The 26,976-nt window shown below is 37.6% G+C and overlaps 1 protein-coding gene across 2 annotated transcripts in view; it reads left to right on the forward strand.

The window, feature by feature from the left end:
* Positions 1-26,976, forward strand: part of CRPPA (CDP-L-ribitol pyrophosphorylase A) — a 211,844-nt gene that overhangs the window by 24,565 nt on the left and 160,303 nt on the right. For both annotated transcript variants that reach the window (XM_066353923.1, XM_066353925.1), the window contains exon 3: positions 5,834-5,983. In XM_066353923.1, the coding sequence (XP_066210020.1) occupies positions 5,834-5,983 (150 nt within the window). The remainder of the gene's footprint in view (positions 1-5,833; positions 5,984-26,976) is intronic.

A 26,976-nucleotide genomic window follows, 5' to 3' on the forward strand; every position in this document is an offset into this window, starting at 1 on the left:
GATGGTTGCTTTCTGTGTGCCCTGACTGGGAATTGAACTTGGAACATCCACATGCTGGGGCCAACACTGCCACTGAACCAAGCAGCCAGGGCCAAATTATTTTTAAAACTTACATCAAATTGCATTTTTACCAATAGTGTCTAATGAAAGTGTGAGTTGCCTTACATTTTCACCATTACTTTGTATTTTTAGACTTATTTTTTCATGATCCCATTAGTATAAAATGCTTTCTCTTTGTGGTTGAAGTTAGCATTTTGTTAATAATTGAGCAATTAAAAAATATATTAATGGGCTTTAAATTGCCCATGTAAGTCTTTTGCCCCTGTTTTTTATTTTTAAAATAAATACTGATTTGTAGGAGTGATTCTGAATACTAATATATACTTTATGACTCATATATGCTTCATAACTATCTTCTCCCAGTCTTTCTTTCTTTTTTAAAATATATCCTATTTTGTGAGGAACAAGCATTTTTTATTTTAATGTCAAAATTAGTAATGTCTTCCTTTATTGCCTTTGATTTTTGTTTGGGGTCTGAGGAGAGAGGATGGGGCTTTGATTATAACAGTGGAGGCACTGAAAGTGGGAAATTTGGGATCTCTTGAAGCTGATGGGGCTTGCTGATGGATTGGCTATGGAGAATGAAGAGGGGGATCAATGCTGACCTTCAAGGATTTTGGCAAGAATAACTGGATGCACAGAGCGCACATTTATGTAGGTGGGGAGGTCTATAGAGGAGCAGCTTTAGGGTATGTGGTGTGGGTAAAACCAAAACTTTGATTTCAGTATGTTACAGTCGAGATGTGCGTTTTGATCTGAGTGTAGATGTTAAGCAGGTATTTGGTTATACAAGTCCAGAGTTCAAGAGAAAATTCTAGGCTGGATATATAGATTTGGTTGCCCTATATAGATGGTATTTGAAGCCACATCGGACTCTCTGAGGTTACCTTAAGAATGAGTGTAGCTAGAGAAGTCAGGTCTGAGCTCTGGAACATTTTTCACTGTTTAGAATGAAAATATAAAGATCTAGGATTTCGAATGGGAAGGTGGGAGGGTTTGTTTAGTGAAAGCCAAATGAACAAATGATCTCAAGGAGACAAAGAGCTGTCTGTTAGATTTGGCATTGGCGACTTTGGTAAAGGCACTAGTGGAGTTACGGAGATTGAAATAGATTCCAGAGAGCCTGTGAGGAGAGAAACATTGCAGATATGGAGTAGCACAGGTAATTCTTTCAAAGAGTTTTGCTTTAAATTTGTGTGGAGAAATTTGTATTCGTTGGAGGAAGACACGTGATTAAAGGAGAACTGATTTAATTGTGGGAGATGTAACAGAATGCTTGTATTCTAATGGAGGCAATGTAGTAATGGAATAAAAATTGATGAGGTAGGAGAGAAAGAAGACTATTGCTACAGAGAAGTACCTAGGAGGGAATGTTTGCCGGTAGGTGGGGAGAGTGGATGGCCCTTACATAGAGCTGAGAAATGTTTTATAGTTTTTAGAAGATAAGTTTTGCACTATTTTTGTTTAATGTATCCCCAAGTGTTCTTTTTGAAGCTGTTGTAATGATCTTTTAATTTAATTTTTGGATTGTTTAATGATAGCATATGGAAATGCAGTTCATTTTTATATATAGAACTTGTTTTCTGCATGCTTGCTGAATTGTTTATTAGTTCTGATCGTTTTTAGTGGACTCACTAGGATTTTCTATAGACAAGATCATGTCATTTCGAAGTAGAGATAGTTTTACTTTTTTGGGATGCCATTTATTATATTGTCTTGCTTAGTCGCCTCAACTAGAACTTCTAGTACAGTATTTAATATAAGTGGTGACAATGGACATCCTTGTTATGTTCTAATGTTAAAGGAAAAACATTCACACTTTTATCATTAAGTATGATGTTGGCTGTGGGTTTTCATAGACGTCCTTTGTCAGGGTGAGCAAGTTCTCTTTTGATTCTAATCTGTCGTGTGCTTTTTTTTCGTGAAGAACTGTTGGATTTTTTCAGATGCCTTTTCCGTATCTGTGGAGATATCCATTCATTTTGTTCCTTATTCTATTAATGTGGTGTATTAAATCGATTTCAGTATGTTGAACGTATTTGGCATTCCTGGATAAATTCCACTTGATTATGGTGCATAATACTTTTTATATGTTGCCAAATTTTGTTTATTAGTATTTTGTTGAAATTTTTTATAACTATATTCATCAGAAATATAGTTATGCAGTTTTATTTTTTGTTATGTCTTTGTCTGGTTTTTGTATTAGGGGAATATTGGTCTTATAAAATGAGTTGCGAAGTGTTCTTTCCTATTTTGGGGGGGATAATGTGAGGAATTGGTGTAAGTAAACACCCACATGTTTGCTATAATTAACCCATGAGGCCATCTGGCCTGGACTTTTTCTTTGTGGGAAATTTTGAAAATTTCTAATTCAGTTTTCTTACTTGGTAGAGGCCTGTCTATTCAGATTTTTTATTCTTGAGTCAGTTTTGATAATTGATGTCTTTCAGGGAAAGTAATTTCATCTGTTACCAAACTTGTTGAAATAAACTTGGTCATAGTTTCCTCTTATGTTACTTTTTATTTATGCAAGGTTGGTAGAAATGTTACCACTTTCATTCCTGATCTTACTAATTTTAGATTTTTTTGTTCTTGTTTAGTATAGTTAAAGGTTTGTCGATTTAGTTTATCTTTTTAAAGAACCAAGTTTGGCTTTGGTTTTTCTCAAGTTTTCTATTCTCTACTTCATTTATTTTTGCTCTAATCTTATTTATTTTTTTATGCCTGGTTTAGCTGCACTTTTCTCTTTATTTTGACAGTGTCTTAAGGTAGAAGGTTATTTTTTTAAGAGTTTAAGTTATTTATTTTAGAGAGAGGAAAGAGAGAGAGAGAGAGAAGTGGGGGAGGTGTGGGAAGCATCAACTCTTAGTAGTTGCTTCTGATACGTGTCCAGACTGGGCAAGCTGGCAGCTTCAAACCAGCCACCTCGGCATTTCAGGTCAGCGCTCTATGCACTGCGCCACCACAGGTCAGCCTATTTGTTACTATATTAAAGTTACTATCTGGTGTCATTTCCTTACTCCAACTTATCTTTTCTCCTATTTGCTCCTTTGTGCTGTTTTAGTCAAATATTTTACATTTCAATATGTTATAGGCTGATTAATTAAATTATGTATCTATTGTTTTATACAATTGCTTTTTAAACCTGTTTTAACAAAATAAGAAATAGGTACCTATACTGTTATTTAATAATTAAGTATTCCCTCTACTGGTACTCTTTTATTTTTTAATGTGAATTAGAATCACTGTTTGGGGTTGCTTGCTTTCAGCTTGAAGATTTTTTAGGTTTTTTTCTTGGAGGGTGAGTTTACTAGTAAAGAATTTTCTCAGTTTCTGTCTTCTGTGAGTCTTTATTTTGCTCTCATTTAAATGATCGTTTTGCTGGGCTCTAAATCTTTCACAGGTCTTTCTTTTTCTTTCAGCAGTTACTATATCTCTCCCCTGCCTCTGGCCTCCGTTGTTTCTGATTAGAATCAATCGTTAATCTTATTGGTGTTCTCCATTAATGATAAAGCGTTTCTCTTGCTGCTTTGAAGATATTTTCCTTTAGTTTTCAGCATTTTTACAGTGATGTGCCTAGATATAAATACTTTGTTTATTTTACTTGGAAATTTTTGAGCTTTTTGAGTGTATAGATTAATATTTTTTTCTTTACTTTGGGAAATTTTGTCATCATTTCTTTGAATGATGTTTATACTCCTTTCTTTCTCTTCTTCTGTTACCACTATTACAAAAATTATTCTTACTACCTTCTGGTAATCCTTCTGGTTGGTGTGCTTCATGGTGCCCTACATTTCTCTGTGACTCTTCATTTTTCTTCATTTTTTTTCCTTTCATTGTATTGCATAATCTCTACTGATATAACTTTAAATTCATCAGTTTTTTTTCTCTCCCCGTCTTCTGTGACTATTCCCTTGAGGAAAGTTTCATTACCTTCTGTTCTCAGAGCCTGTCTCGTTCCTTGTGAATAGTGACTGCACCGCCACTCTGGAGAGTGGGCATGGAGACATGTCCTTCTGTGGAGGGAACCGCAGAGCTCTTCATGTTGACAATCAGTATGTCCCCTGTTCTCTTTTAAATATATTTTTACTTCATGGCCTGGCATAAAATTACTTATAAGTAGTTGCAGTGGAAATTAAAATTTTTTTTTAAAAAAAGCAGTGTGGCCCTGGCCGGTTGGCTCAGCGGTAGAGCGTCGGCCTAGCGTGCGGAGGACCCGGGTTCGATTCCCGGCCAGGGCACACAGGAGAGGCGCCCATTTGCCTCTCCACCCCTCCACCGCACTTTCCTCTCTGTCTCTCTCTTCCCCTCCCGCAGCCAAGGCTCCATTGGAGCAAAGATGGCCCGGGCGCTGGGGATGGCTCTGTGGCCTCTGCCTCAGGCGCTGGAGTGGCTCTGGTCGCAACATGGCGACGCCCAGGATGGGCAGAGCATCGCCCCCTGGTGGGCAGAGCATCGCCGCCCCTGGTGGGCGTGCCGGGTGGATCCCGGCCGGGCGCATGCGGGAGTCTGTCTGACTGTTTCTCCCTGTTTCCAGCTTCAGAAAAATGGAAAAAAAAAAAAAAAAAAAAAAAAAAAAAAAAAGCAGTGTGTGTTATACATGTGTGCATGTGTTACTTTTCAGTCTAGTATTCTAACCCTCCTGATATATAGGCTTGGTCAGTTGTCCTTGGGACTTGTTCCTTACCTATATGACTTTTTGCCTTCTTGGACATCACTTTCATCCTGTCACCCCTGGGGGGGGGTCTCCTCATTTTTTGCTTTTATGCCTAAGGTCCAGATTTTTACTGAGTCACTGGAAACAGTAACACAGTTTGTAAACTGTCTACATGATTCATATATTAACTTTGATTTTCAGCCAATCTCTTGTTTTTTGTAGGCTAATTTGTGGCCTATCGTGCTCGAATTTTGGTCTTAAGACCAAATTTGTTGCACTTGTATATTAGCTTCTCGTGCGGAAATCCCCATGTAACAGTTTCATGGAGGATAGGACATTTTGGGTATAATGTAAGGCTTGAGTTAGCTGCCTACTCTAGGAACTATATTTTAGGGTTCTTTCTCCAAGGTGATTACCTTTGAGTCTATATTACAGGGAGACTATATTAAAAATAAAGATAAAAATTTTTAGATAGGAAGGTTTTTTTATATAGTTTAGATGCATCTATTAATGAGACAGGGATTTTATCAAAGCAATTGATATTAATGTACATTTTGCCTGAGGGAGCATTCCACGGATGCTGTGAAGGGAACTGCTTTTCACAGGAATTAGAACAAGACATAGATTCATTGTTACGTGACTTGTTATTGAGTCTCATTTTAGGGATCTTAGGGAATATGTCTGTTTCTTTAATTATCTAATGTGTAAATTAAATCTTTTGAAGGCACGCTAATTATTAATTTATGTATAATCCATTTTTGTTCTTTCATAATATACTTTTTCTTTCTGCTACCTTCTGGGAATCCCCAATTATATCTTTGCATCCTTTTTTAGTATTTGACCTCAATGACTTGTGCAACAAGGATTATGAACCTATAATGAAGAAAGTTTTCTATGTCTTAGTATATACAATTATAATATCATGAGATTGGTTTTTGATTTGACATGATATAATTTATGAACCAAAATAACAATTGTTCGCATATTTTTTTTTGTGGTAGTTTGTTGAAGATATGAGTAAGATCTGCTTTCAAAAATAAGAGACAGAGGTCAGAATTGCACTTCCAAATACCTTCTACGTGAAATAAATGTGTTACTTGCCTCTTTGTTATTTAGGCGGCAGGAGCAATTCGACCTCTCGTGTCCACTGTCGTCAGTCCCTCTGCCGACGATCACTTAGACCACTCACTGGACCGCGCCAGGCACAGAGCAAGTGAGATGCCCCAGGCGTTTCTGTATGATGTGATCTATGCAGCATATCAGCAGGTAAGGATGCTGGCATTTTGCAAAAGCTGCTGTGGTAGGGTCCCCAAGACCATCCCTGTATTTGGAGGTTTTATAGAAGAACTCACGGCATGCAGTGTACAGTTGTACTCCTGGCTTAGACTGATTACAGTGAAACAGTGAGGACGCACCGCTGATCAGCTGAGACAGAGACAGAGGCAGCGTCTGGAGGCGCCCAGGTGCAGCTTCCCGTGCCCTCTCCCTGCCCTGAAGGGTGACACGAACACCACCTTTCCCTGAGCAGCGAACATGCCGGGACATGTGCACGATGTTTCTCCCCAGGGGAGCCCGTTAGAGACTTGGTGTCCAAGGTGTTTATTGGGGTTGGTCACATGGACATCCTGCCTGCCACATAAAAAACCTTCCAGCTTCCCAGAAGGAGTGCAGGTGTTTCACATAAACAATAGTGTTTATGCAGACAGTCTGGGAACAGTGAGGCATCCTTATCAGCTAACTGTTCAATGGGAATACTGCAAGAGCCAGGTTCCCAGAGGCTGGCGGAGCGCCCACCTCATTGACAGGTGTTGCGAAGGACAGCAGTGTCAAGCCTGCTGGGGTGAGTTCTCTGTGTGGCAGTGTAGACGTTTTGTTAATTAAAAATTTAAAGAGAGACAGTCAGACAGACTCCCGCATGCGCCCGACCGGGATCCACCCGGCACGCCCACCAGGGGGCGATGCTCTGCCCACCAGGGGGCGATGCTCTGCCCCTCCGGGGCGTCGCTCTGCCACGACCAGGGCCACTCTAGTGCCTGAGGCAGAGGCCAAGGAGCCATCCCCAGCGACCGGGCCATTATGCGGGAGGGGAAGAGAGAGACAGAAAGGAAGGAGGGGGCGGTGGAGAAGCAAATGGGCGCTTCTCGTATGTGCCCTGGCCGGGAATCAAACCCGGGTGCCCCGCATGCCAGGCCGACGCTCTACCGCTGAGCCAACCGGCCAGGGCCTAAAATATCAAATAATTTATTCATGTTTACATTATACTGGATTACCTTGGTTTTCTTTTTCAGGTTTTGGAAACATTTTTGTACCTAGGTAAATTTTACTGCCATTAATTTGCATATTTATTGGTTACATAGTTATTGTTATCAGGCATTATGCTTGTCAGAAACTTCCAATGAAATATGAGTAAGAGACTAACCCAGTGCTTGGTTGATGTTAGACAATCAGGAAATATGAGATAATCGTAATATGAATATTGACATTTATAATAGAGAAATATGACACATTTTGGATAGAGGGTAGTTAATCACATACATACATTAAATTTTGACTCAGTCTTGACTATCAGTGTCTGTTGTAAAATGAGATTATGTAAATTAAATCCATCCTAATGATATGAATAGTCAGCCATGGTTTATATTATTTTCTTAAAATAATGAATTTGAAGAATTTGCCTGTATTTCGTCATTAATCATATAAATGTGTGCTACTCAAAATTTCTTTGTTATTTTATTCAAATATTCTATTTTATAGCCTAAATCTTGCTGAGCTAGACTACATCTGCCACATTTCCTGAAATTAATGAAAGAATTTTTTATTCTTGTATAAACATTTATATTCAGAAGTATAAATATTCAACAGCTATATTTTGGACAAAAATTTGAATATAGTCTCACAATCTGCATATTGAAATATCATTTTTCAGAAGTTTTTACTAAAGAATTAAGCCATAATACACAGAGGCACTGCCTCTCAAATACAGTTTCCTCCTTTCTGGAACTTGATTGTCTTCTTATCTTGCCAACCATTCCTTAGATATTAGGTAAATTATCACCTTCTTGACCTCTGCTCCCCTCCGGAGACTAGGTTAGATCAACCCACTCTAAGTTTCCTCAGTGCCCTATTTTTTCTGCCTACTATCAAAATCGTACCTATTTATGTGGGAAGCCATTTATGAAATATCTGATTTCCCTGATAGACTCAGTCCTGTGAGGCAGAGACAGTATCTCTGTTGTTCTTCACAACCTGTCTGATATATTTTTAGTACCAAGTACATATTTGTTCAGTGGAATAAACATACAAGATGTGCCCGGGTATAAATGCATGAGAAAGGGCCAATGTACTTGTTCTTCCCTCCACCTGGGCCACTCTCTCCAGACAATCACACTGTTTCCACTCCCCGTTTAGGTCCTTGTGCAACTGTCCGTTCCTCAGAGAAGCCTGCCTTGATAATCTCACACAAAACAGCATCCTCTATCATTTCTTTATTCTGCTTTAATATTTCTTATTAGATATCAGTTCTACCCAGATTTTTGGTAGATATTTGTCTCTCCTGCTACTAGTATGTCAGTTCTATGGGGCAGGAACTTTTTCTTATTTCTAGCACCTGGAAGAGTTCAGAGCTTACATGAGGTTCTTAATATTATAAAATGAATGAATTTTATGAATGCATATATAAGTATATGTAGATACACAATTATGGGTTAACACTAATGTCAATTATTATATAAAAAGCTTTACATGAGGATAGTATATAGTCACATATGTATATATAAATATTTATAAATTCTTACTAGAGCCTTTGAGATAATCATCTGAACAGTTATTAGAAGTATGGACAATGATTTGTGTATAAAGTTGGTGATGGCAGCATTTTTGTAACTAAAATTCTATTCAGCCTATACATTTATAGATTAATTAATGACATTATTGGTAGGATTTTTTTTTTTTAATTTAGCGAGAGAGAAAAAGAGAAAGAGACAGACAGGAAGGGAGAAAGATGAGAATGAGAAGCATCAACTCGTAGTAGCAGCACCTTAGTTGTTCAAGCCAGCAACCTTGGGCTTAAGCCAGTGACCTGGGGCTTCAAGAGAGCTATCTTTGAGCTCAAGCCAGTAACAATGGGGTCATGTCTGTGATCCCATACTCAAGCTGATGACTCTGCATTCAAGCCAGATGAGCCTGCACTCAGGCTGGTGACCACGGAGTTTTGAACCTGGGTCCTCAACATCCCAGGACAATGCTCTATCCATTGTGCCACCACCTGGTCAGGCTCATTGATAGAAATTTTAAAGGTTCAAAAGTTATGTTCTTGTAGAATTTTGAGGCATGAAAATGCTCATGATAGGATGTATATTAATAATGATATGACATAATGATATAAAGTTATATTAATAACTATCTAAAATATATTCTGTAGCATTATATGTCTAAATGTATGCTTGTAGAAAAATGAATTGCATAATTGAATACTGAAGTGTTATTAATGTTTATGTCTGCATTGATATTAAGAGTCATTAAAAATCTATAGTTGTGAGTCGATTGCTGTACACAATATGTGTACAGAGAAGTGTTGTACGGTCGACACCTGAAAGCTGTATAATTATGTTAACCAGGGTCCCCCTGTAAAATTCAATTTTACAAAATAAGTATTATTTTTATTGGTTTTGGGGCTTTTTCTTGTATGTAGGTATTTATGTATTGGTTTTATTTTGTTGCTTAAAATTATCTAAACAAATATTTTTTTTCTTACGAATTTTTAATGACGCATTATGAGACTGCTAAAGGAAAATACGTATTGCTCAATTAAAGAATGTCAAGTTGAACAGTGAAAATTATACAATCTCTAAGACCATGGGGAGAAACCCCAAAGATTGGTCCAGAGGATTCTTATTAAGTATTCAAATATATAATTCTTCTATGCAGTTTTAGGAAAAAATAAGAAATTTTGTAGAAAGAAGCTTTTCAGATTACATAAATCTATTTCTTGAGAAAGCTGGTATGGTGGTCAGCTGGTATTCTGAGCTTTATTGCTTAGAGACTTGCTTCATTTCCAATACTTGAGTTTCTGAGTTCTCAGAAAGAGAATTCTATAAGTAAGTTGTTAATTAAGTTTGCATGAAAGACACAGCAGGAAGCAACCAGTGAAAGCGTCTCTGGGGTGTTAATTATGGACTGTGGAGTTATTTAATATTTAAATATCACAGCTTCTCAATTTTCATTATAAGAGTTTCTTTTTTTAAGTGCCTGCCTAACTTGAAAGGGTAAAAACATCCCTAAAAGTCACAATCAAAACATACCCTTTGATAATTAAAGATTCCTGTCACGTTAGTGTCCAGGTACAAGAAAATCATGATCATAGTGTTAGGAATACAACAGGAATTTCCTTTTGTAATATGCATCCTGCCCCTGTCCACGAGCATTAAAATAAATAGAAACTTGTATCTAGTACTAAGTACTAACACACTGGGCTTTAAATGCTGAGTTGGTAAGAAGCCAGTCAAGTAGACTGAATTTTCTGAAGAGTGTCTTTTTTTTATATTCACAAGCATTACAATTTCAGAGTTTGTTTTTTTTTTCATTTTTACAGTGTGTAGTTCCCCAAAGGAGAGAACTTTGATGAATGTTTGATGGATTTGAAGGTAGTTAGGAAAAGCCTCAGAATAGAGTCTCAGAAGAAATGTTACACAGGATCTTGAAAAGGAAACATAGGAAGGGATAGGTAATGGATTATTATTTGACCTTAAAAAGAAAGATTTGTGACAGCATGGATAGACCTCGAGGCAATTATGCCAAGTGACATGTCATCAGAGAAAGACAAATATCATATGACTTTACTTATATGTGGAATCCAAAGAACAATATAACTGAACAAAGAGACAGAAACAGGCTCATTGGGAGAACAGACTGGTGGTTGCCGGCAAGGAGGAGTATTAGGGGGCTGGGTGAAAAAAAGTGAAGGGATTGAGAAGCACAGATTGGTAGTTATAAAATCATCATGGGGATGTAGAGTACAGCGTAGGGAATATAGTCAGTATTATTATAATAGCTAAGTATGGTGGGTACTGGAAATATCAGGGGGAACCTTTGTAAAGTATATGATTGTCTAGCCACTATTCTGTACAGCTGAACCTGACGCAAAATAATATGGAAGGTAAGCTGTAATGGAAAACAATTAAAAAGAAGAGTTAGTATCTTGTAAACAGGAGAGAAAAAAGACCCTTATTAGGTACATGGTTTGCAAAATTTTCTTCCTTTTCTTAGTTTAGCCTTTCCATTCTGTTAATCTTTCCTTTACTGTGCAGAAGATTTTTAGTTTGCGGACCCACTTGTCTATATTTTGTTGTTTGAATCCTTAATCCATTTTGTATTTAATTTTGTGTGTGATGTAAGATAACAGTTCAGTTTCATTAATTGCATCTGGATATCCAGTTTTCCCAGAAACATGTGCTGAAGAGATCATTTTTTCTTCTTTCTGTACTCTTGGAACCCTTGTCAACAATCAGTAGGGCATTTGTGGATGGGTTTCTCTAGGCTTTCTATTCTATTAGTGTATATCTCTGACTTTAGTCCAGTACCATACTGTTTTGATTACTGTAGTTTTGCAGTATATTTTTAAGTCAGGAAGTGTGATGTCTTCAGCTTTTTTTCTTTTTAACATTGTTTCAGCTATTCTGAGTCTTTTGTGGTTCTATGAATTTTAAGAATTACTTTTTCTATTCCTGTAAAAACAAATGCCATTATAATTCTAAGGGGATAGCACGGGGTATATGCATTGCTTTGGGAAGTATATACATTTGAACACAATTAAAACTTTTTATTTATGAATGTGGGAAGTCTTTCCATTTATTTGTGTATAAATTTTTCATTGATGAGCAGCTTTTTGTTTATTAACATTTCAATTTCTGTAATGATTATTGAATTATCAAGGCTTTTACTGACATATTATTCTGGAAACAATGTGTTTCATTGAAATTTAAAATTATTGGCACATAGTTATGTTTTTAATCAGAAAGTTATCTATAAGAAAGAGGAGGTTTGTGTACAAATTGGCCATTTGTATATCTTCTTTGTAGAGATGTTATTCAAGCCCTTGTTCCCGTCCTGTGAAAACTTGTTTTTGTGTTTCTTTTTTTTTCTTTTTTTGGTTGTTGTTTAGTTGTAGGAGTTCTTTATGTATTCCTGATATTAACCCTTTATTACACACAAAATTTGCATGTATTTTCTCTCATTGTGTGAATTCCTTTCCACTCTGTTGATAGTGTCCTCCAATGAATAGACGTCTTTCGTTTTGATATGGTCAGTTTATCTTTATTTTTGTTATTGTTGTTGTCTGTTCTCTTGGTATTCTATCTAAGAAATCATTGCCAAAGTGAATGTCATGAAGAGTTCCCTTCTGCTTTCTGCTAACAATTTCATAATTTAGATCTTATGTTTAGTTGTTTTTTTTTCATTTTAAGTTAGTTTTTGTATACATGGTGTTAAATAAGTGCTGAACTACATATTTTTTGCATGTGAATATCTAGTTTTCCCAGTGCCATTTGTTGAAAAGACTGTCATTTTCCTCATTGAATGGTCTCTGCATCCTTGTGACTATATATGTATACATAGGTGTTTATTTCTGGGATGTCTATTCTATTTCACTGGTATATGTGTCTTTCTTTATGCCAGTACCACACTGGCTTGATTACTGTAGTTTTGTAGTAAGTTTTGAAATTAGGAAGTATAAAATTTCCTACCTTTTTTGTTCTTTTCTTAGATTGTTTTGGCATTTGGGATGGTAATGCACTCTTTGATGTTACTGATTCTAATCATATTTCTGTCTTTATTGTCTCTCATTGTACCTCAAATCTAGTAGATGTTTAATACATGTTATTATGAGAATTAAAGAAGATAAAGCCTTTTTATATTTTATACAGAGAGATATGAATATTTTCCTTAGTACTATAGGCAGAAAACTGGAACTGTAGAAACCTTAGAGAACAATACTACCTATTTATTCACACCCTTAACCTACTTTACACTTGTTCTCGAGGAATCATGTCTTAATAAAATATGAACATGTCTTTACCTGTGTAGACAATTTTTAAAAAATGCAGTGTGAATGCATTTCAATGATAAGTGTCCATAAGAACAACGGCAGACAAAGGACGGGGCACACAAAGGACATAGAATCAGACTGGAGAGAAAACATCAGTAATAAGAGGATTGATGCTTTCATCTTGTGGTTTGTCCCGAGTTCATGTTATTGAATTGGAAAAACAAGATCCTGGGAAAACAGTTTTCAACCTGGTAGATTACTGGAAATCGCTATATGTTTGTGCTTCTCTGGTAAGAAAGCTAGAGGTGGGGAATGGAATGTGTGGGAAGAGGCAGACAATGGAAACACTTACTCTGTCATGAGCAGTAGGGCCTCTTGGAATTGTCAAGTGCTTTTTGTTTTATGTTCTAAAACCTTGATCTCTTTGATACAGAATTTGGCAAGAAAGGCTGCTTTTTAAAAAATAAACAGAAATGAACCGAGAGGCATAGTATATGTCTCTTCTTGATATGTTTTTACTGCAGGACTCAGCATCTCAAAGTAGACACTAACTTCTGGAGGACAGTCAGGAGAAGGCAGGAGTTAGGAGGAAGTTTGAGAAGTTACCCAGATGGACCACTGAAGAATTACACATAAGTGAGCTTCAAATTCTAGGCTTTGTATGTGGCAAATGCTGACAGAGACTAGTACCCAGGCAATCCATCTAATTCAGGGGTCCCCAAACTACAGCCCGCCGGCCACATGCAGCCCCCTGAGGCCATTTATCCGGCCCCCGTCGCACTTCCGGAAGGGGTACCTCTTTCATTGGTGGTCAGTGAGAGGAGCATAGTTCCCATTGAAATACTGGTCAGTTTGTTGATTTAAATTTACTTGTTCTTTATTTTGAATATTGTATTTGCTCCCATTTTGTTTTTTTACTTTAAAATAAGATTTGTGCAGTGTGCATAGGGATTTGTTCATAGTTTTTTTATAGTCCGGCCCTCCAAGGGTCTGAGGGACAGTGGCCCCCTGTGTAAAAAGTTTGGGGACCCCTGATCTAATTCATTCTCCTCCAAGGATGAAAACTGGATTACCAAGCAAGTCCTTGACCACACAAACTGTTATGGGTACTTGCAAAGAGATAGCATTATTTAGAGTGAAGAAATAAAGTTCAAAATGAAGTTCATGTGAATATTAAGGAAATCATGTGAGGTATGGTTTCATTCAGAATCAGATAATAAAATAATTTAAAATAAATTTTGATCTCACTTTGTCCTTTGGCCTTTTATGTTAATATAATGCATGCGTAAACATCCAGGTGGTCATTTTAGCAGTTCATTGCCAAAACAAAACCAATTTCCTAGGCAGATCTAAACTTCAGCTATTTGAGGCTCTTTTACTATAAAAAAAATTGCAGAATGATGGAAAAAGTATAGTGAGATATTTGAGGATATAACTTATCATGAAGGAATATGGGTTTTAAAATTGATATAACTTTATTCATACCTTTTTTACATACTTTATTTTGTGTTAAGCAGATGAATTAATGAACCTTTTTTTCCCTTGTGTATATCTGAATTATGAGCTATTCATCTGTGGTATGTGCTGCTGTGTCAGTTTGTCTAAATTGGGAACTATTTTTCTTGGTTAGATTGGCCCAAAGAGCTGTATGAATGAAATGCAGAAGGCTGAAGTAAAGCAGTAGCCATTCACTCTTAACCTCTTGCTGTTAGTTAGATGGGGTGACTAACAGATACAAAGGTGCCTGCTGCATTCCGGCATGTCCTTGCCATCTCACTGTCTTCCTGAATGCTAGAACTATTGAGTATCACTAGCTCTGGTTCATCATCAGCTACTTGGCCTAGGACCCACTGTAACTGTCTCTCCATGGCTCTGCCCTCAACATCTCCCATTTGTGGCTGGATGTGCTTGTGTAGCGAGGTTGCCTCGTCAATGATGTCTTCTGTGATCCTTCCACTTGCCCTTCCAGTCTGCACACTCCCCAACAACACAACTGTGTAAGGTCCAATTCCTATCACCCCTCTCACATGTCACTGGCAGTGGCCTGCTCCCAGACTGCTACATCATCTAGTTCAACCGGGGAGCTGTGTCCTTACTGTCTCCACTCACATGTTGTACAAACAACTCGGACTTGGTTTGTTGTGTGTGTGTGTGTGTGTGTTTTTTTTTTTACCATTGCCAAATTATTTTTTTTTACCTTGTTTAAAAAATAGTACATTTTTAGAAGATACACACGTCTCTATAAAAGTAATAATTATATATGGTGTTTGGTGCCAAAGTTGAGTTCACAGTATAGTTTTCTTCTTGGGTGTTTCCAAAGTATTGCCAAAAGAACGAGAGGAAAGTTTTGCTTTTAAGTGGTTCTGGCAGGGTTTTGTTTTATTGGTCTGCTGCCTAGAATATTGAAAAGTCAAATATAATGACATGAAAGTTATTAACTACTAATATTAAAGCTGGCATGTTTGGGAACCACCTTTCTGGTGGGGAATAATGAGATCTGAAATAATTCCCTGGGATCCAGCCCTTCTAACTACGTGCCCTTCAACATGTACTTAAACATTACGGACTTGTAACAAATAAAAATTTAATCATTTCCCTACACGTGATTTGAAAGTTTGTCATTATTTTATGATGACATTATTATTTGTGGCATTTATATACTGAGCAAGAGCTTGATGTTTCAGAATATGAGCTAGAGATAAAGTTTAGCATTATCTGAGCAGTTAAGGGAGATATTTTCATTTTTTTTCTAAATTTCTTTAGGACTAGAAGAAATCAATTTTTTTCATGAGAATATTTTGGATAAGGATGTATTGTTAATAAAATTTATATGCACTGATGAATGTCAGGCTGGCTATACACTTCATAAACCTCATAGGAGGTAGTCCGATACATAAAACAGGGACTAGTTTTCTGCTTACAGTACAGCAGTTTCTTGAATAACATCATTTCGCACAATGTCATTTTGTTATAATGCTGATGAGATGCCATAGAAACTTAACTCTTATATTTATCAGTTAGCCTATGGCAGTAATATTCAGCCCATGTGCTGCAAGAATTTTAAAGCATGCAATTCCTAATTATTTAGCCAGGACCACTGACCTCTTTTCCCTTAGACTGTCAAAGAAAAAAATGACACCCTCCAACACAACAATAGCTATTCAGTGTGAATGATTCAAAATTATACCTATTTTTTTTTTGTCAGATTAGCAACAAATATTGATATTTTTTTTGGTGTGCCACAAAATTTCAGTAATTAGTTTATGTGTGCCCTGAGATGAAAAAGGTTGAAAATCGATAGCCTGTGGTAAAATTGGTTTCATTATACGTTGTTTCACTGCAGTTCCAAGAAACCCATGATGACCTTAAGTGAGGACTTACTGTATTTTCCAGGTTCTGTGTTAAATCATTACTCAGGACTTTGGCTCCTAGTAATGACAGAATAGCTTGCATAGCCAACTTTCCAGTGATAAAAGTTATAAGCTCTGATATTTATCTGTCTCTATTAAGCGAGACAAAGACTTGTATACAAAGAGAAATGATATATATATATATGTATATGTAGAAGTATATGTGTATATTTGTATTAGTATAATGGCAGTGAAGAGTGACCAGAAGTAGGAGAAAAGTCAGAAGGGATTCAACCCTTCAAAAAAGAGGGTTGCCCTGGTAAAAGACCTGTATATAGTGTGGCGCTTGGCTCTAAATCTGCTTTTCACTGCCTTGCTTGGTTCCGTGGACATCTTTCCTTTGCTGAGAGATTTTCAGCCTTACCAGAGGAGGATGCCAAGGGGACTCTGCGGAAGGAGGGGCTTCCTTCTTGGTTCTGCTAGGGTTCTATTCCTGCCGTGGCAGCTGCCAGGGGCAGGTGTCTGTGGCATGCAGGGCCATTCAGCCCTTAGCAAGTGTTTGATGCCAGTTCTGGCGGGCAGCTCTCTGCCTGCTGGCTCTGCCTGCTGGCGATTGGCAAAGGTTTCCTGTGTGCCTGTCCCGGATTGCGGTTCCGTGCCTGCCAGCCTTCGTTTCCTGGCATTCCAGCGGCAGGCTGCCAGCCTGTCAGCCCCTGTCTGTCCCTCGGTTCACCAGCCTGGGCTCCCGGCCACCCCAGCTTGCCAGGCCGCCCCCGTGGTGTCTAACATGCCAGCCTGGGCCTGCTGACTGTGCACTATGGTGGGCCCAGGTCAGCCTTCTAAACTTCTCCACGATCCAGTGGGCCGCTGCCAAGTAAGTCTTCACTGAGGTTTGAGTCTCAGCCTCGGAGAGGGGCCTCCCTACCCTTCTTTCCAAGTTCGTTTCTTCCCTAGGATTTAGTATATTTTTTCGAGTTCTATTTTATTCATTCTTAGTGTGAAGTTAATACTGTAAATTAAATTTTACATGGTCAGATTATGGTATGGTTTAATGCTGAATGATATATATCGTTCTGCTCATACCTGGGGTCACGTCTCAGCCCCTGTAGTGGCAAAGCAGAAAGCTATTACACACACACACACACACACACACACACACACACACACAAATATATTAATACTGAAAATTCAGAGGATTGAATGTGGGGCTGCCAGAGAAGGGAGGGAGCTACTGCAGAAAGTAGAGAGCCCCGGAGTAGGGAGGTGGGATTATGTGCGTGTAAATATCCCAAGTGTTTGCTGCCTCCTACCCTGGGCCTGGATGGGGATAGTCCGAGGGACCCAGGAGAAAACATGACTGGAGGCCTGAACCGGAAGAGCCGAGGCTTCCACAGCTGCTCGCCCCTGGGAGACAGTCTAGACCAGCGGTTCTCAACCTGTGGGTCGCGACCCCGGCAAAATATGTATTTTCCGATGGCTTTAGGCGACCCCTGTGTTTTGGTCGTTCGACCCCCGCCGGGGTCGCAACCCACAGGTTGAGAACCGCTGGTCTAGACTGAGCATGACTTGCTATGTACAGGGAACTGGTAAACACCTCTGGCTTTTGGCTTTTTGCCAGTATCCTAGAAGGACCGCATTTTGGCAGTATCGCTTCACAGAAACACCATGGAAGGTAACAGAACCTATGTTCTCTACAATTGCTAGTTTTCGTCTCAAAACTATTGATTATTAACAAAGGTAAAAATAACCACGGTAAGAAAATCAGCCAATAGAAAATAAAAAACAAAAACAGATGTTGGAAACGGCTTTATAATAAACATGTTGTAGACTCTTCAAGAGAGGTTGACATCATGGATGGGCAAGGAGGAATTTCAAGAAAAATATGGAAATGGTTAAAAAGAAATATCGAATGAAAATCTGAGAACTGAAAAATATATCTTGATAAAAGTAGAGTGAGTCTATTGGCTGTGACCAACAATGGATTAAAGAATGGATTAGTGAACTTGAATACAACCTGGGTTCCAAGAGACCACAGTAGAAGCTGACAGTCTTACTATAGCCTGGCCAGCCTGGGACACCTTCACTCCTGCCGTACTCTGTAGACCAGAGCAGTTAGAGCAGGGGTCTCAAACTCGCGGCCCGCTGAACAATTCTGTGCGGCCCGCAGACTAATCCAGGAAGTTCAAAATATTTTAGATAAAATTAAGTAAGCCTAGGGGCCTACTTGTATTTTTCATTTCTCTAGCATCCTAGCTAGATATTAGCTTAGTTAACAGCAGTTGTGATGCGAACTACAGTTTCTGGTCGTTTTGTGACACTGAGTAAACTGCATGTACGATTGTGCTTGTTGTACTGATTTTTTTTTGTTTTCAACTGCAGTGAGAAAAGTGTTGCGTAACAGTTGCCTTTTGTAGACCTAGTGCGGCCCGCCTAAGGGCTGTGATCTTGCTCTGCGGCCCACATGCTGAGTTTAGTTTGAGACCCCTGAGTTATAGCCAGTCTTTACCGTATTTCCCCATGTATGTGATGCTCCCATGTATAAGACGCACCTTAATTTGGGGGCCCGAAATTTGAAAAAAAATGTATTACATAAAGTTATTGAACTCAAGTTTTATTCATTGTAAAATTCATACAACTCCTCATCCTTGTCAAAACTCCCATCCATTAGCTTGTCCTCATCTGTGTCTGATGACGAATCACTGTCTTCAACAATGAGCACAAAAACAAGCACGAAAAAGCAGGAAATGCAAGTAAAGAAAACTACAACCACTGTATGAGATGCATCCAATTATTAGACCCCAAATTTTTCAAAAAATGGTGCATCTTATACATGGGAAAATATGGTATATTTAAGGAAAAGGAAAACATACAACCCTGGAGACTTGACTTAAAATTTTTTTTTTATTTATTCATTTTTAGAGAGGAGAGAGAGAGAGGGAGGAAGAGAGAGGAGAGACAGAGAGAGAGAAAGGGGGGAGGAGCAGGAAGCATCAACTCCCATATGTGCCTTGACCAGGCAAGCCCAGGGTTTCGAACCGGCGACCTCAGCATTTCCAGGTCAACGATTTATCCACTGCACCACCACAGGTCAGGCAGGAGACTTGACTTAGAGTGATGACTCCCCAATGCAGGGTATGGATGATGTATTAGGGAATGGAACACCTAAAACCTATGTAATGTTATTAACCAATGTCACCCCAATAAATCTAACTGAAAAAGAATTTGAACATATTAGCCATGTCACATTTCTATTCAGTTATATATTTCTTACTTTAAAATTTATACATAGCAGTTAAATATTAGAGTGTATTGTTAATTAAACAAGAGAGATGAATTACTAGTACTTTTTAGAGCTACTTGCCCTTTGCTTTGATTGTAGTTCTCATCTGGGTTTCTGTTGCATCTGAGCTTCTGCTGTGAGTGGCGTTTTCCATGGAAGCTGGAGCTCGTGTAGAACGGGGGTGACTGGGGAGGAGTACATCTGCTTTTTGCCTCTAAGACTGTTAAGTGACTTGAATCTGTGAATTAAAATGTCCTCAGTGGATGAGTGGATTAAAAAGCTTTGGTACATATACACTATGGAACACTACTCAGCCATAAGAAATGATGACATCGGATCATTTACAACAACATGGATGGACCTTGATAACATTATACTGAGCTATTATAAGTAAATCAGAAAAAACTAAGAACTATATGATTCCATACATAGGTGGGACGTAAAAATGAGACTCAGAGACATGGACAAGAGTGTGATGGTTGCTGGGGGGGAGGGGAGGAGGGTGGGGAGGAGAAGGAGGAGATGGGGGAGGGGAGGGGCACAAAGAAAACCAGTTAGAAGGTGACGGAAGACAATTGGATTTGGGATGATGGGAATGCAGCATAATCGAATGTCAGAATAACTTAGAGATATTTTCTCTGAACATATGTACCTTGATTTATCAATGTCACCCCATTAAAACTAATAAAAAAAAAATGTCCTCTTCAGCCTCATCCTAAGATACACTTTCTTTGTTAAATTAACATGGAATTTAAATTCATGAAAAGGAAAGGGGAGACCAGTTCACTGAGTGCCCGCTCTGTGGAAAGCAGGGTAACTGAGAGATGTTTTTCCCATTTTGGAGTTAAGAAATCAAAGTACTTTCACAGGGTCAATAGCTATTTAATGCCAAAAAAGGATGAAAATTGCAGCCTGATTACAATACCCATTACCTTTCCTGAAACTGATTCCTGCAACAATGACATGCTTAAGTCTCAGACATTTTGAGAATACTTGCCTATAAAAAGTATAATTACATATATAAATGCCTTTTTAATAAGGTTTGGTCACTGAGGATCAACAAACTAGAGACTTTCTTTTGCTGGTTAGTTGAGAGTAAATTCAGAAGTGCATTTTTATTAGCATCTTATATGTCTTTGTATTTGTGTTGTTTTCATCTTTTTGGTTTAACTCTGTGGTTTAGTCCTCCTGTTAAGTATGTTTTTTATATACACGCCTTAGGGAAATACGTGTATTTGAAATAGAAGAAATAAATAGCATGACTAACTCCATTATTTTTTGATGGCTATAGTTCAGTGAGGAGGTTCAGGAAACATCCTATTAAATTATCTGTTTAATGACACTATATTTCTTTTTTGGAAACACACACCTTTCTTAGCCATAATGGTCTTTAGGGTGTAAGGAAACTGCAAGGAAAAAATTTATATCCTTCATTTCTAAAAATAACTAAATTCTAAGATGCTATGACAGACTTTTTTTTTTCTTTCCCTTCAAGTAATCTCTAGTTACTTGTAAATTAAAAAAAAGGGGGAAGAAGAAAGAAAGAGAAAAAAGAAAGAAGGAAGGAAAGAAGGAAAGAAGGAAGGAAGGAAGGAAGGAAAGAAAGAAAGAGGGAAGGAAGGAAGGTACAGTTAAGTGTCCAAATAAAGATAAGTTACATCATTTCGTGCAGTCTGTGTGTTCCCTACCACAAAATATTAAATGGAATTATGAGCATCAGAAGTCTCAGATTTTTTTCCTTTCATTAGAAGTAGGTTTATCTACTTACTGCATACCTGATTCTTACAGATTGTGGAATGAGTAAATGCCCTTTGTTTTCAATCATATTACAAATTATCATGTTATATCATGTCCTCATGGTGTTTAATTAAGCAGTATAATAGTATGTGAAAAGAAATTATACATTGAGGTTTGCATTTTAAATAAATTTCACTTTTTATACTTATCATGGCTTTGTTGATTTTAGATGAAGGAATTAGTTAAATTCTGTCTCATTTATAGGGAAGTTTCATTTATAAAAAGCACAGTCTTTCCACCCTATTTTCCAAGACAGTGTTGTCACTATAAAATTGTGTAGTTATAATGTCATCTGATATATTATTTTCAGTATGATATTCTTTTTTTTTTACAATTTATTTTTTTACATTTTATTTATTCAATTTTTTAGAGAGAGGAGACACAGAGAGAGAAAGAGACACAGAGAGGAAAGAGATAGAAAGAACAGAGGGAGGAGCATGAAGCATCAACTCCCATATATGCCTTGACCAGGCAAGCCTGGGGTTTCGAACCGGCGACCTCAGTGTTCCAGGTCGACGCTTTTAACCACTGTGCCACCACAGGTCAGGCAGTATGATATTCTTGTAAAAACAAAATTTAATTTAATTTTTTTTCTTATTATCAATAAATCATCAATAGCAAATTTGTTTTTCTGTCGGAGCCTCTTGTTTCTTGACTATATTTTCTTGAAGATAAACCAGTGTTGCCTCTTAAAGTGGTGTGTAGGTTTGTAGCACTCTGTTTAGTTTGCAGCCAGGTGAGGTTGATCCTGACGGAGGCAGCAACAGGAGCGAATCTGGAAACACAGAGTCCCTAGATGGTTATTTTTTAGAGTTTACATCCATCAGTACTAGACTAGAAACAGAACAAGGGTATACTTATTGATGCTATTGTTAACCAACTGAAGCCAAGTAGGAGAGGGAGACATAGTCATAAAGAGACATAGGACTTTGTAATTAGACTGTGTGAACTCGATTCTTGATTCTCCCACTTATTAACCGTGTGACTGTAAGCAGATTATTCAACCTGCCAACCTCAGTTTTCTTAACAGTTGAATAAGGCTAAAAGTAGTATCTATGTCAGGGTCTGTGGGAGGTTTGGCTGAGCTAACCCATGTAAAATTTCAAGTGCAGTGCCTGATATTAGAAGTGTTTTTTATGGACAAATATTCCCCAAACTGCATGGCATATAAAAAGATAATTTATTCTTGCTCACCTGTCTCTGGTTGGCTGGGTGTTGGTTGCCTAGGCTGGGTTTGACTAGTTATGGCTGTTATTTTTATGCATGGCTCCTTGCTGAGGGCTGTGCACAGGTCTGCTCTGTGCAGGGTTTTGTTTTGTTTTCTGGAACCCAGGCTGTAGGGGCAGCAGCTAGCTTGGGGAGTTTCCTACAGCAATGGCAGAAAGTACAAGAGAACAAGTGGAAGGATACGATTCTTTATAAGGAGAGACTTGAAACTAGCACATTGCCACTTCCATTCAATTTCATTGGACAAGCCATGTGACCAATCCCACCATCAGTGCCATATACAGGCACATTTCACGTTTATGAGATTGTGGCAGGGTATAGGTATATCATTTACAGGTAAATGAAAAAGATTATAACTGATATTTCAGTCTCCTCCTTCCCCCCCACCCCTGGTAACCACCACACTCTTGTCCATGTCTCTTAGTCTTGTTTTTATGTCCCACCAATGTATGGAATCATGTAGTTCTTGTTTTTTTCTGATTTACTAATTTCACTCCGTATAATGTTATCAAGATAAAGGGGCCAACAACACACTATGGAGAAAAGAAAGCCTCTTCAACAAAGGGTGCTGGGAAAACTGGAAAGCCACATGCAAAAGAATGAAACTCGACTATAGCTTGTCCCCTTGTATGAAAATTAATTCAAAATGGATCAAAGACCTAAATATAAGACCTGAAACAATAAAGTGCATAGAAGAAGACATAGGTACTAAACTCATGGACCTGGGTTTTAAAGAGCATTTTATGAATTTGACTCCAAAGGCAAAAGAAATGAAGGCAAAGATAAATGAATGGGACTACTTCAGACTAAAAAAGTTTTGCTCAGCAGGAGAAACTGACAACAAAATAAACAGACAGCCAACTAAATGGGAAATGATATTTTCAAACAACAGCTCAGCTAAGGGCCTAATATCCAAAATTTACAAAGAGGTTTATACTTTTAGTTGAAATTGATTGTGTTCACTAGTGTATCTCACTTGGTGTGGCAGTTTATTACTCAGATAGGGTAACATCAATTGACTGATCTTTAATATGCCTTTGTCCTGACTGCTCATGCACTCTGTTGTGCCTTCCTAGTAAACCTTTCACTTTCATTATTAAACTTTTCAACTCCAGAATTCCTATCTGGTTTTTTATACTTTCTACTTCTTTATTTATATCCTCTAATTGATGAGACAACTTTCTCATAGAAACATACATTTCTCTAACACATACATTTGTACCTGCTTGACCTTGTAATTGCCATTACATAGATAGGATTTACCTGATCTGCTAATTCAGCATATTTCTTCCATTAGACTACTAGATCATTTTTACATCAGATGGAATGAGTGAGAAGGATTTCCTTTGATTAAATAGGCAGAGTATTTAATTTTTGTTTAAGAGATATTTTTGGAAATGGTAATATCAATGACTAATACATAAATAAAACAAAGCATACACCTACATGGATTTATTGAGTTGATAATAAATTCTTAGGATGTATAATCCAAGGCCCACTTGTTAAATGTGGGCTCATTTATTAACACATAGGTGCTATGTGTTGCCATAAAAGCAATGATAAGATTTTTGTAAGGGTATATGTGTATGTAACAGAGAGAGAGAGAAAGAGAATAAAAATAAAATGGATTTTGCAGGGAGGCTGGGAGGAAGAGACAAGGAGGAAGAAAGGAAAGGAGAAACAGGCAGGAACTCAGAGAGACATAAATATAGAGCCTGAAAGAGAGATTAAGAAAGAACCAGCCTGACCTGTGGTGGCACAGTGGATAAAGCGTCAACCTGGAATGCTGAGGTTGCCGGTTCAAAACCCTGGGCCTGCCCAGTCAAGGCATATATGGAGGTTGATGCTTCCTGCTCCTCCCCCCCCCCTTTCTTTCTCTCTATCTTCTCTAAAATGAATAAATAAAAATTAAAAAAAAAAGTCTTAAAAAAAAGAAAGAAAGAAAGAGAACCATATAGAGATGGAGGAGAGGGAAAGAAAGGAGAAAGAGACAGGAAAAGGGAGACAGGAAAAAGATAGAGGGAGACTGAAATAGAAGAACACAGACACAGCAAGAGAGAGAGGGACAAAGGGACAAAGGAGACAGGGAGCTTGAGCACAATTCACAAGAAAAAACAAAGTGAATGGAAAAGCTGGGGTTGGGTTAAATCATAATTTCCAAACTATGTTCCAGAGAGCATTGTTCTTAAAGATATTAAGTTTTGGGAAAAGGTCTTATGGTGAAATGTATTTGGAAAATGCTAGGAATCATATCCCCCACTTGAAATTCAGAATCCATGTTAGTAAAATAAAATATCTGAAATGAAGGTGCTGAACTTCATTTAAACTAACATTTCCTAAAACAAAGACAAAAGAAAACAAAAAACTAGTATTTCCTGAGCTTATTTGCATAAGGAATTTTTTCTATGGATTATAGGTAGTAACAGTCTGAGAAACTGGTATATTTCTGCACAGGAAACTGATGTACTTGTAGATGGTTTTATTCACTTATTTGTTTTGACTTTGCATTTCTAATAAAGGTAAATGCGGAGGAATGAAAAGGCAAGGAGTAGTGGCAAGTAAAAATGAAGACAGTCTTGTTTTAAATGTTCTTTTGGAGAAAAATCTACTTATTTTTTGCTAAGTTGTGTCTTATAATTAGTGCAGTTAAAAACAAAGTGTTCATAAATTTAAAAAATCACACAATTTCTCTTTGTGCTGTGAAACCTTATGAATGCAATGAATTGATTTTTTATTGCTTTGCACAGCTCCTGACATAAGAGAGTTAATTTGTGTGTGTATGGGTGTGTGTAACAATGCGTGCAATTTGTTGTGATTTTTTAAGTGATATGATTTCATAGAATTTACCACTTAGGAGAAAGTTAGGGGAAATGAAGCAAAATGATTTTCAGCTGTTTATTCTTAGCTGTACCTTTTCTGGATTGTTATATTTAGGGCAAGTGATTGAAAAGTTTTGAAACAAGAGAGAACATTTTTCTGTTTTAATCTGATCTGAATATCCCACAGAGGTTAATGAAGTATTTCTTTTACTTGTGGTTAATATCCAGATTTTGAGGGACTTTTACTTTTTATTTCTTTTGTGATTGCAGCCAAATGAAAGTTACATTTTATTTAGGCCTTTTGTTCTTGCTAAAACGTTCCTTATGAAAGTACACAATTTAAGGCTTAATCTGGCCATAGACCCAATGGTTTTTTATATGTGTGTGTGCATGCACACATGTGCATATGTGTAAGGTTACTTGTGTTTGTATTATTATCATAAAGTTTATAGATGAGGAGAAAGGATTGTGTACAGTATAAAGCAATAGCACTAAGAAGTTAATTTTCCACATATGTATAATGTAATTACCTTCAGACTAAAGAAATGTATCTCTTAATTGTTTTTCTTAATCATATCTTACTTGAGTGTATAAAATCTGAGTACAGTGAGAGGCCTGATTATACTCTGAAAACAGTTCTAGATAAAAAAATAAAAAAAAATCACTGCATTCTACCAAACAATCAAAGAAGAATTTTTTTTTTATATATTAAGTGAGAGGCAGGGAGGCAGAGAAACAGACTCCTGCATGCGCCCCGACTGGGATGCAAGCCCTCTCCCAGGATGGTGCTCTGTCCATCTGCAGCCACTTCTCTGTTTCTCAGCAACCAAGCTATTTTAGCACCTGAGGTGAGGCCATGGAGCCATCCTTAGCGCCTGGAGCCAACTTTTCTCTAACCATTCATACCATGGCTGTGGGATGAGGAGAAAGAGAGAGAGAAAGAGAGAGAGGGAAGGGGGAAGGGTGGAGAAGCAGATAGTCGCTTCTCCTCTGTGCCCTGATCAGGAATTGAACCTGGGACTTCCACATGCCAGGCCAGCGCTCTGCTGCTGAGCCAACTGGCCAGGGCCAAAGAAGAATTAATAAAAATTCTTCTCAAGCACTTCTAAAAAATGGATGAGGAGGGAACACTTACAAGCTCACTTTATGAGGCCATCATTACCCTGATACCAAAATCATACAAGGATGCAACAAGAAAAGAAAATTACAGGCCAATAACCATGATGATTATAGATGCAAAAATCTTCAAGAAAATATTAACAAAACAAATATAACAATAAATTAAAATAGTTACACACCATGATCAAGTGAAATTTATTCCAGGGATTCAAGTATGGAGCAAAATCCACAAATCAATGTGCTACATCACATTAATAAAACCAAGGATAAAAATAAAATGATCATTTGAAATGATGGAAAAATTCATCTATTTAACATCCATTTATGATAAAACTCTCAAAGGCCATATATGACAAGCTCACTGCTAGCATCATACTCCCTGGTGAAAAGCTGAAAACCTTTTCTCTAAGATGAGGAATAAGAAAAAGATGCCACTTTTATACAACACAGTATTGAAAGTACCAGCTAGAGTAATCAGGCAAGAAAAAGAAATTAATGGTGTTCAAACTGGAAAGGAAGAAGTTAAATTGTAACTATTTGCAAAGAGCATGATAGTATAGAATATCCTAAAAATTACATCACATAACTGTTATAATTTATACATAAATTCAGTGAAATTACAGGAT

The sequence above is a fragment of the Saccopteryx leptura genome, chromosome 12 (assembly GCF_036850995.1).
Source record: "Saccopteryx leptura isolate mSacLep1 chromosome 12, mSacLep1_pri_phased_curated, whole genome shotgun sequence".
Lineage (NCBI taxonomy): Eukaryota > Metazoa > Chordata > Mammalia > Chiroptera > Emballonuridae > Saccopteryx > Saccopteryx leptura.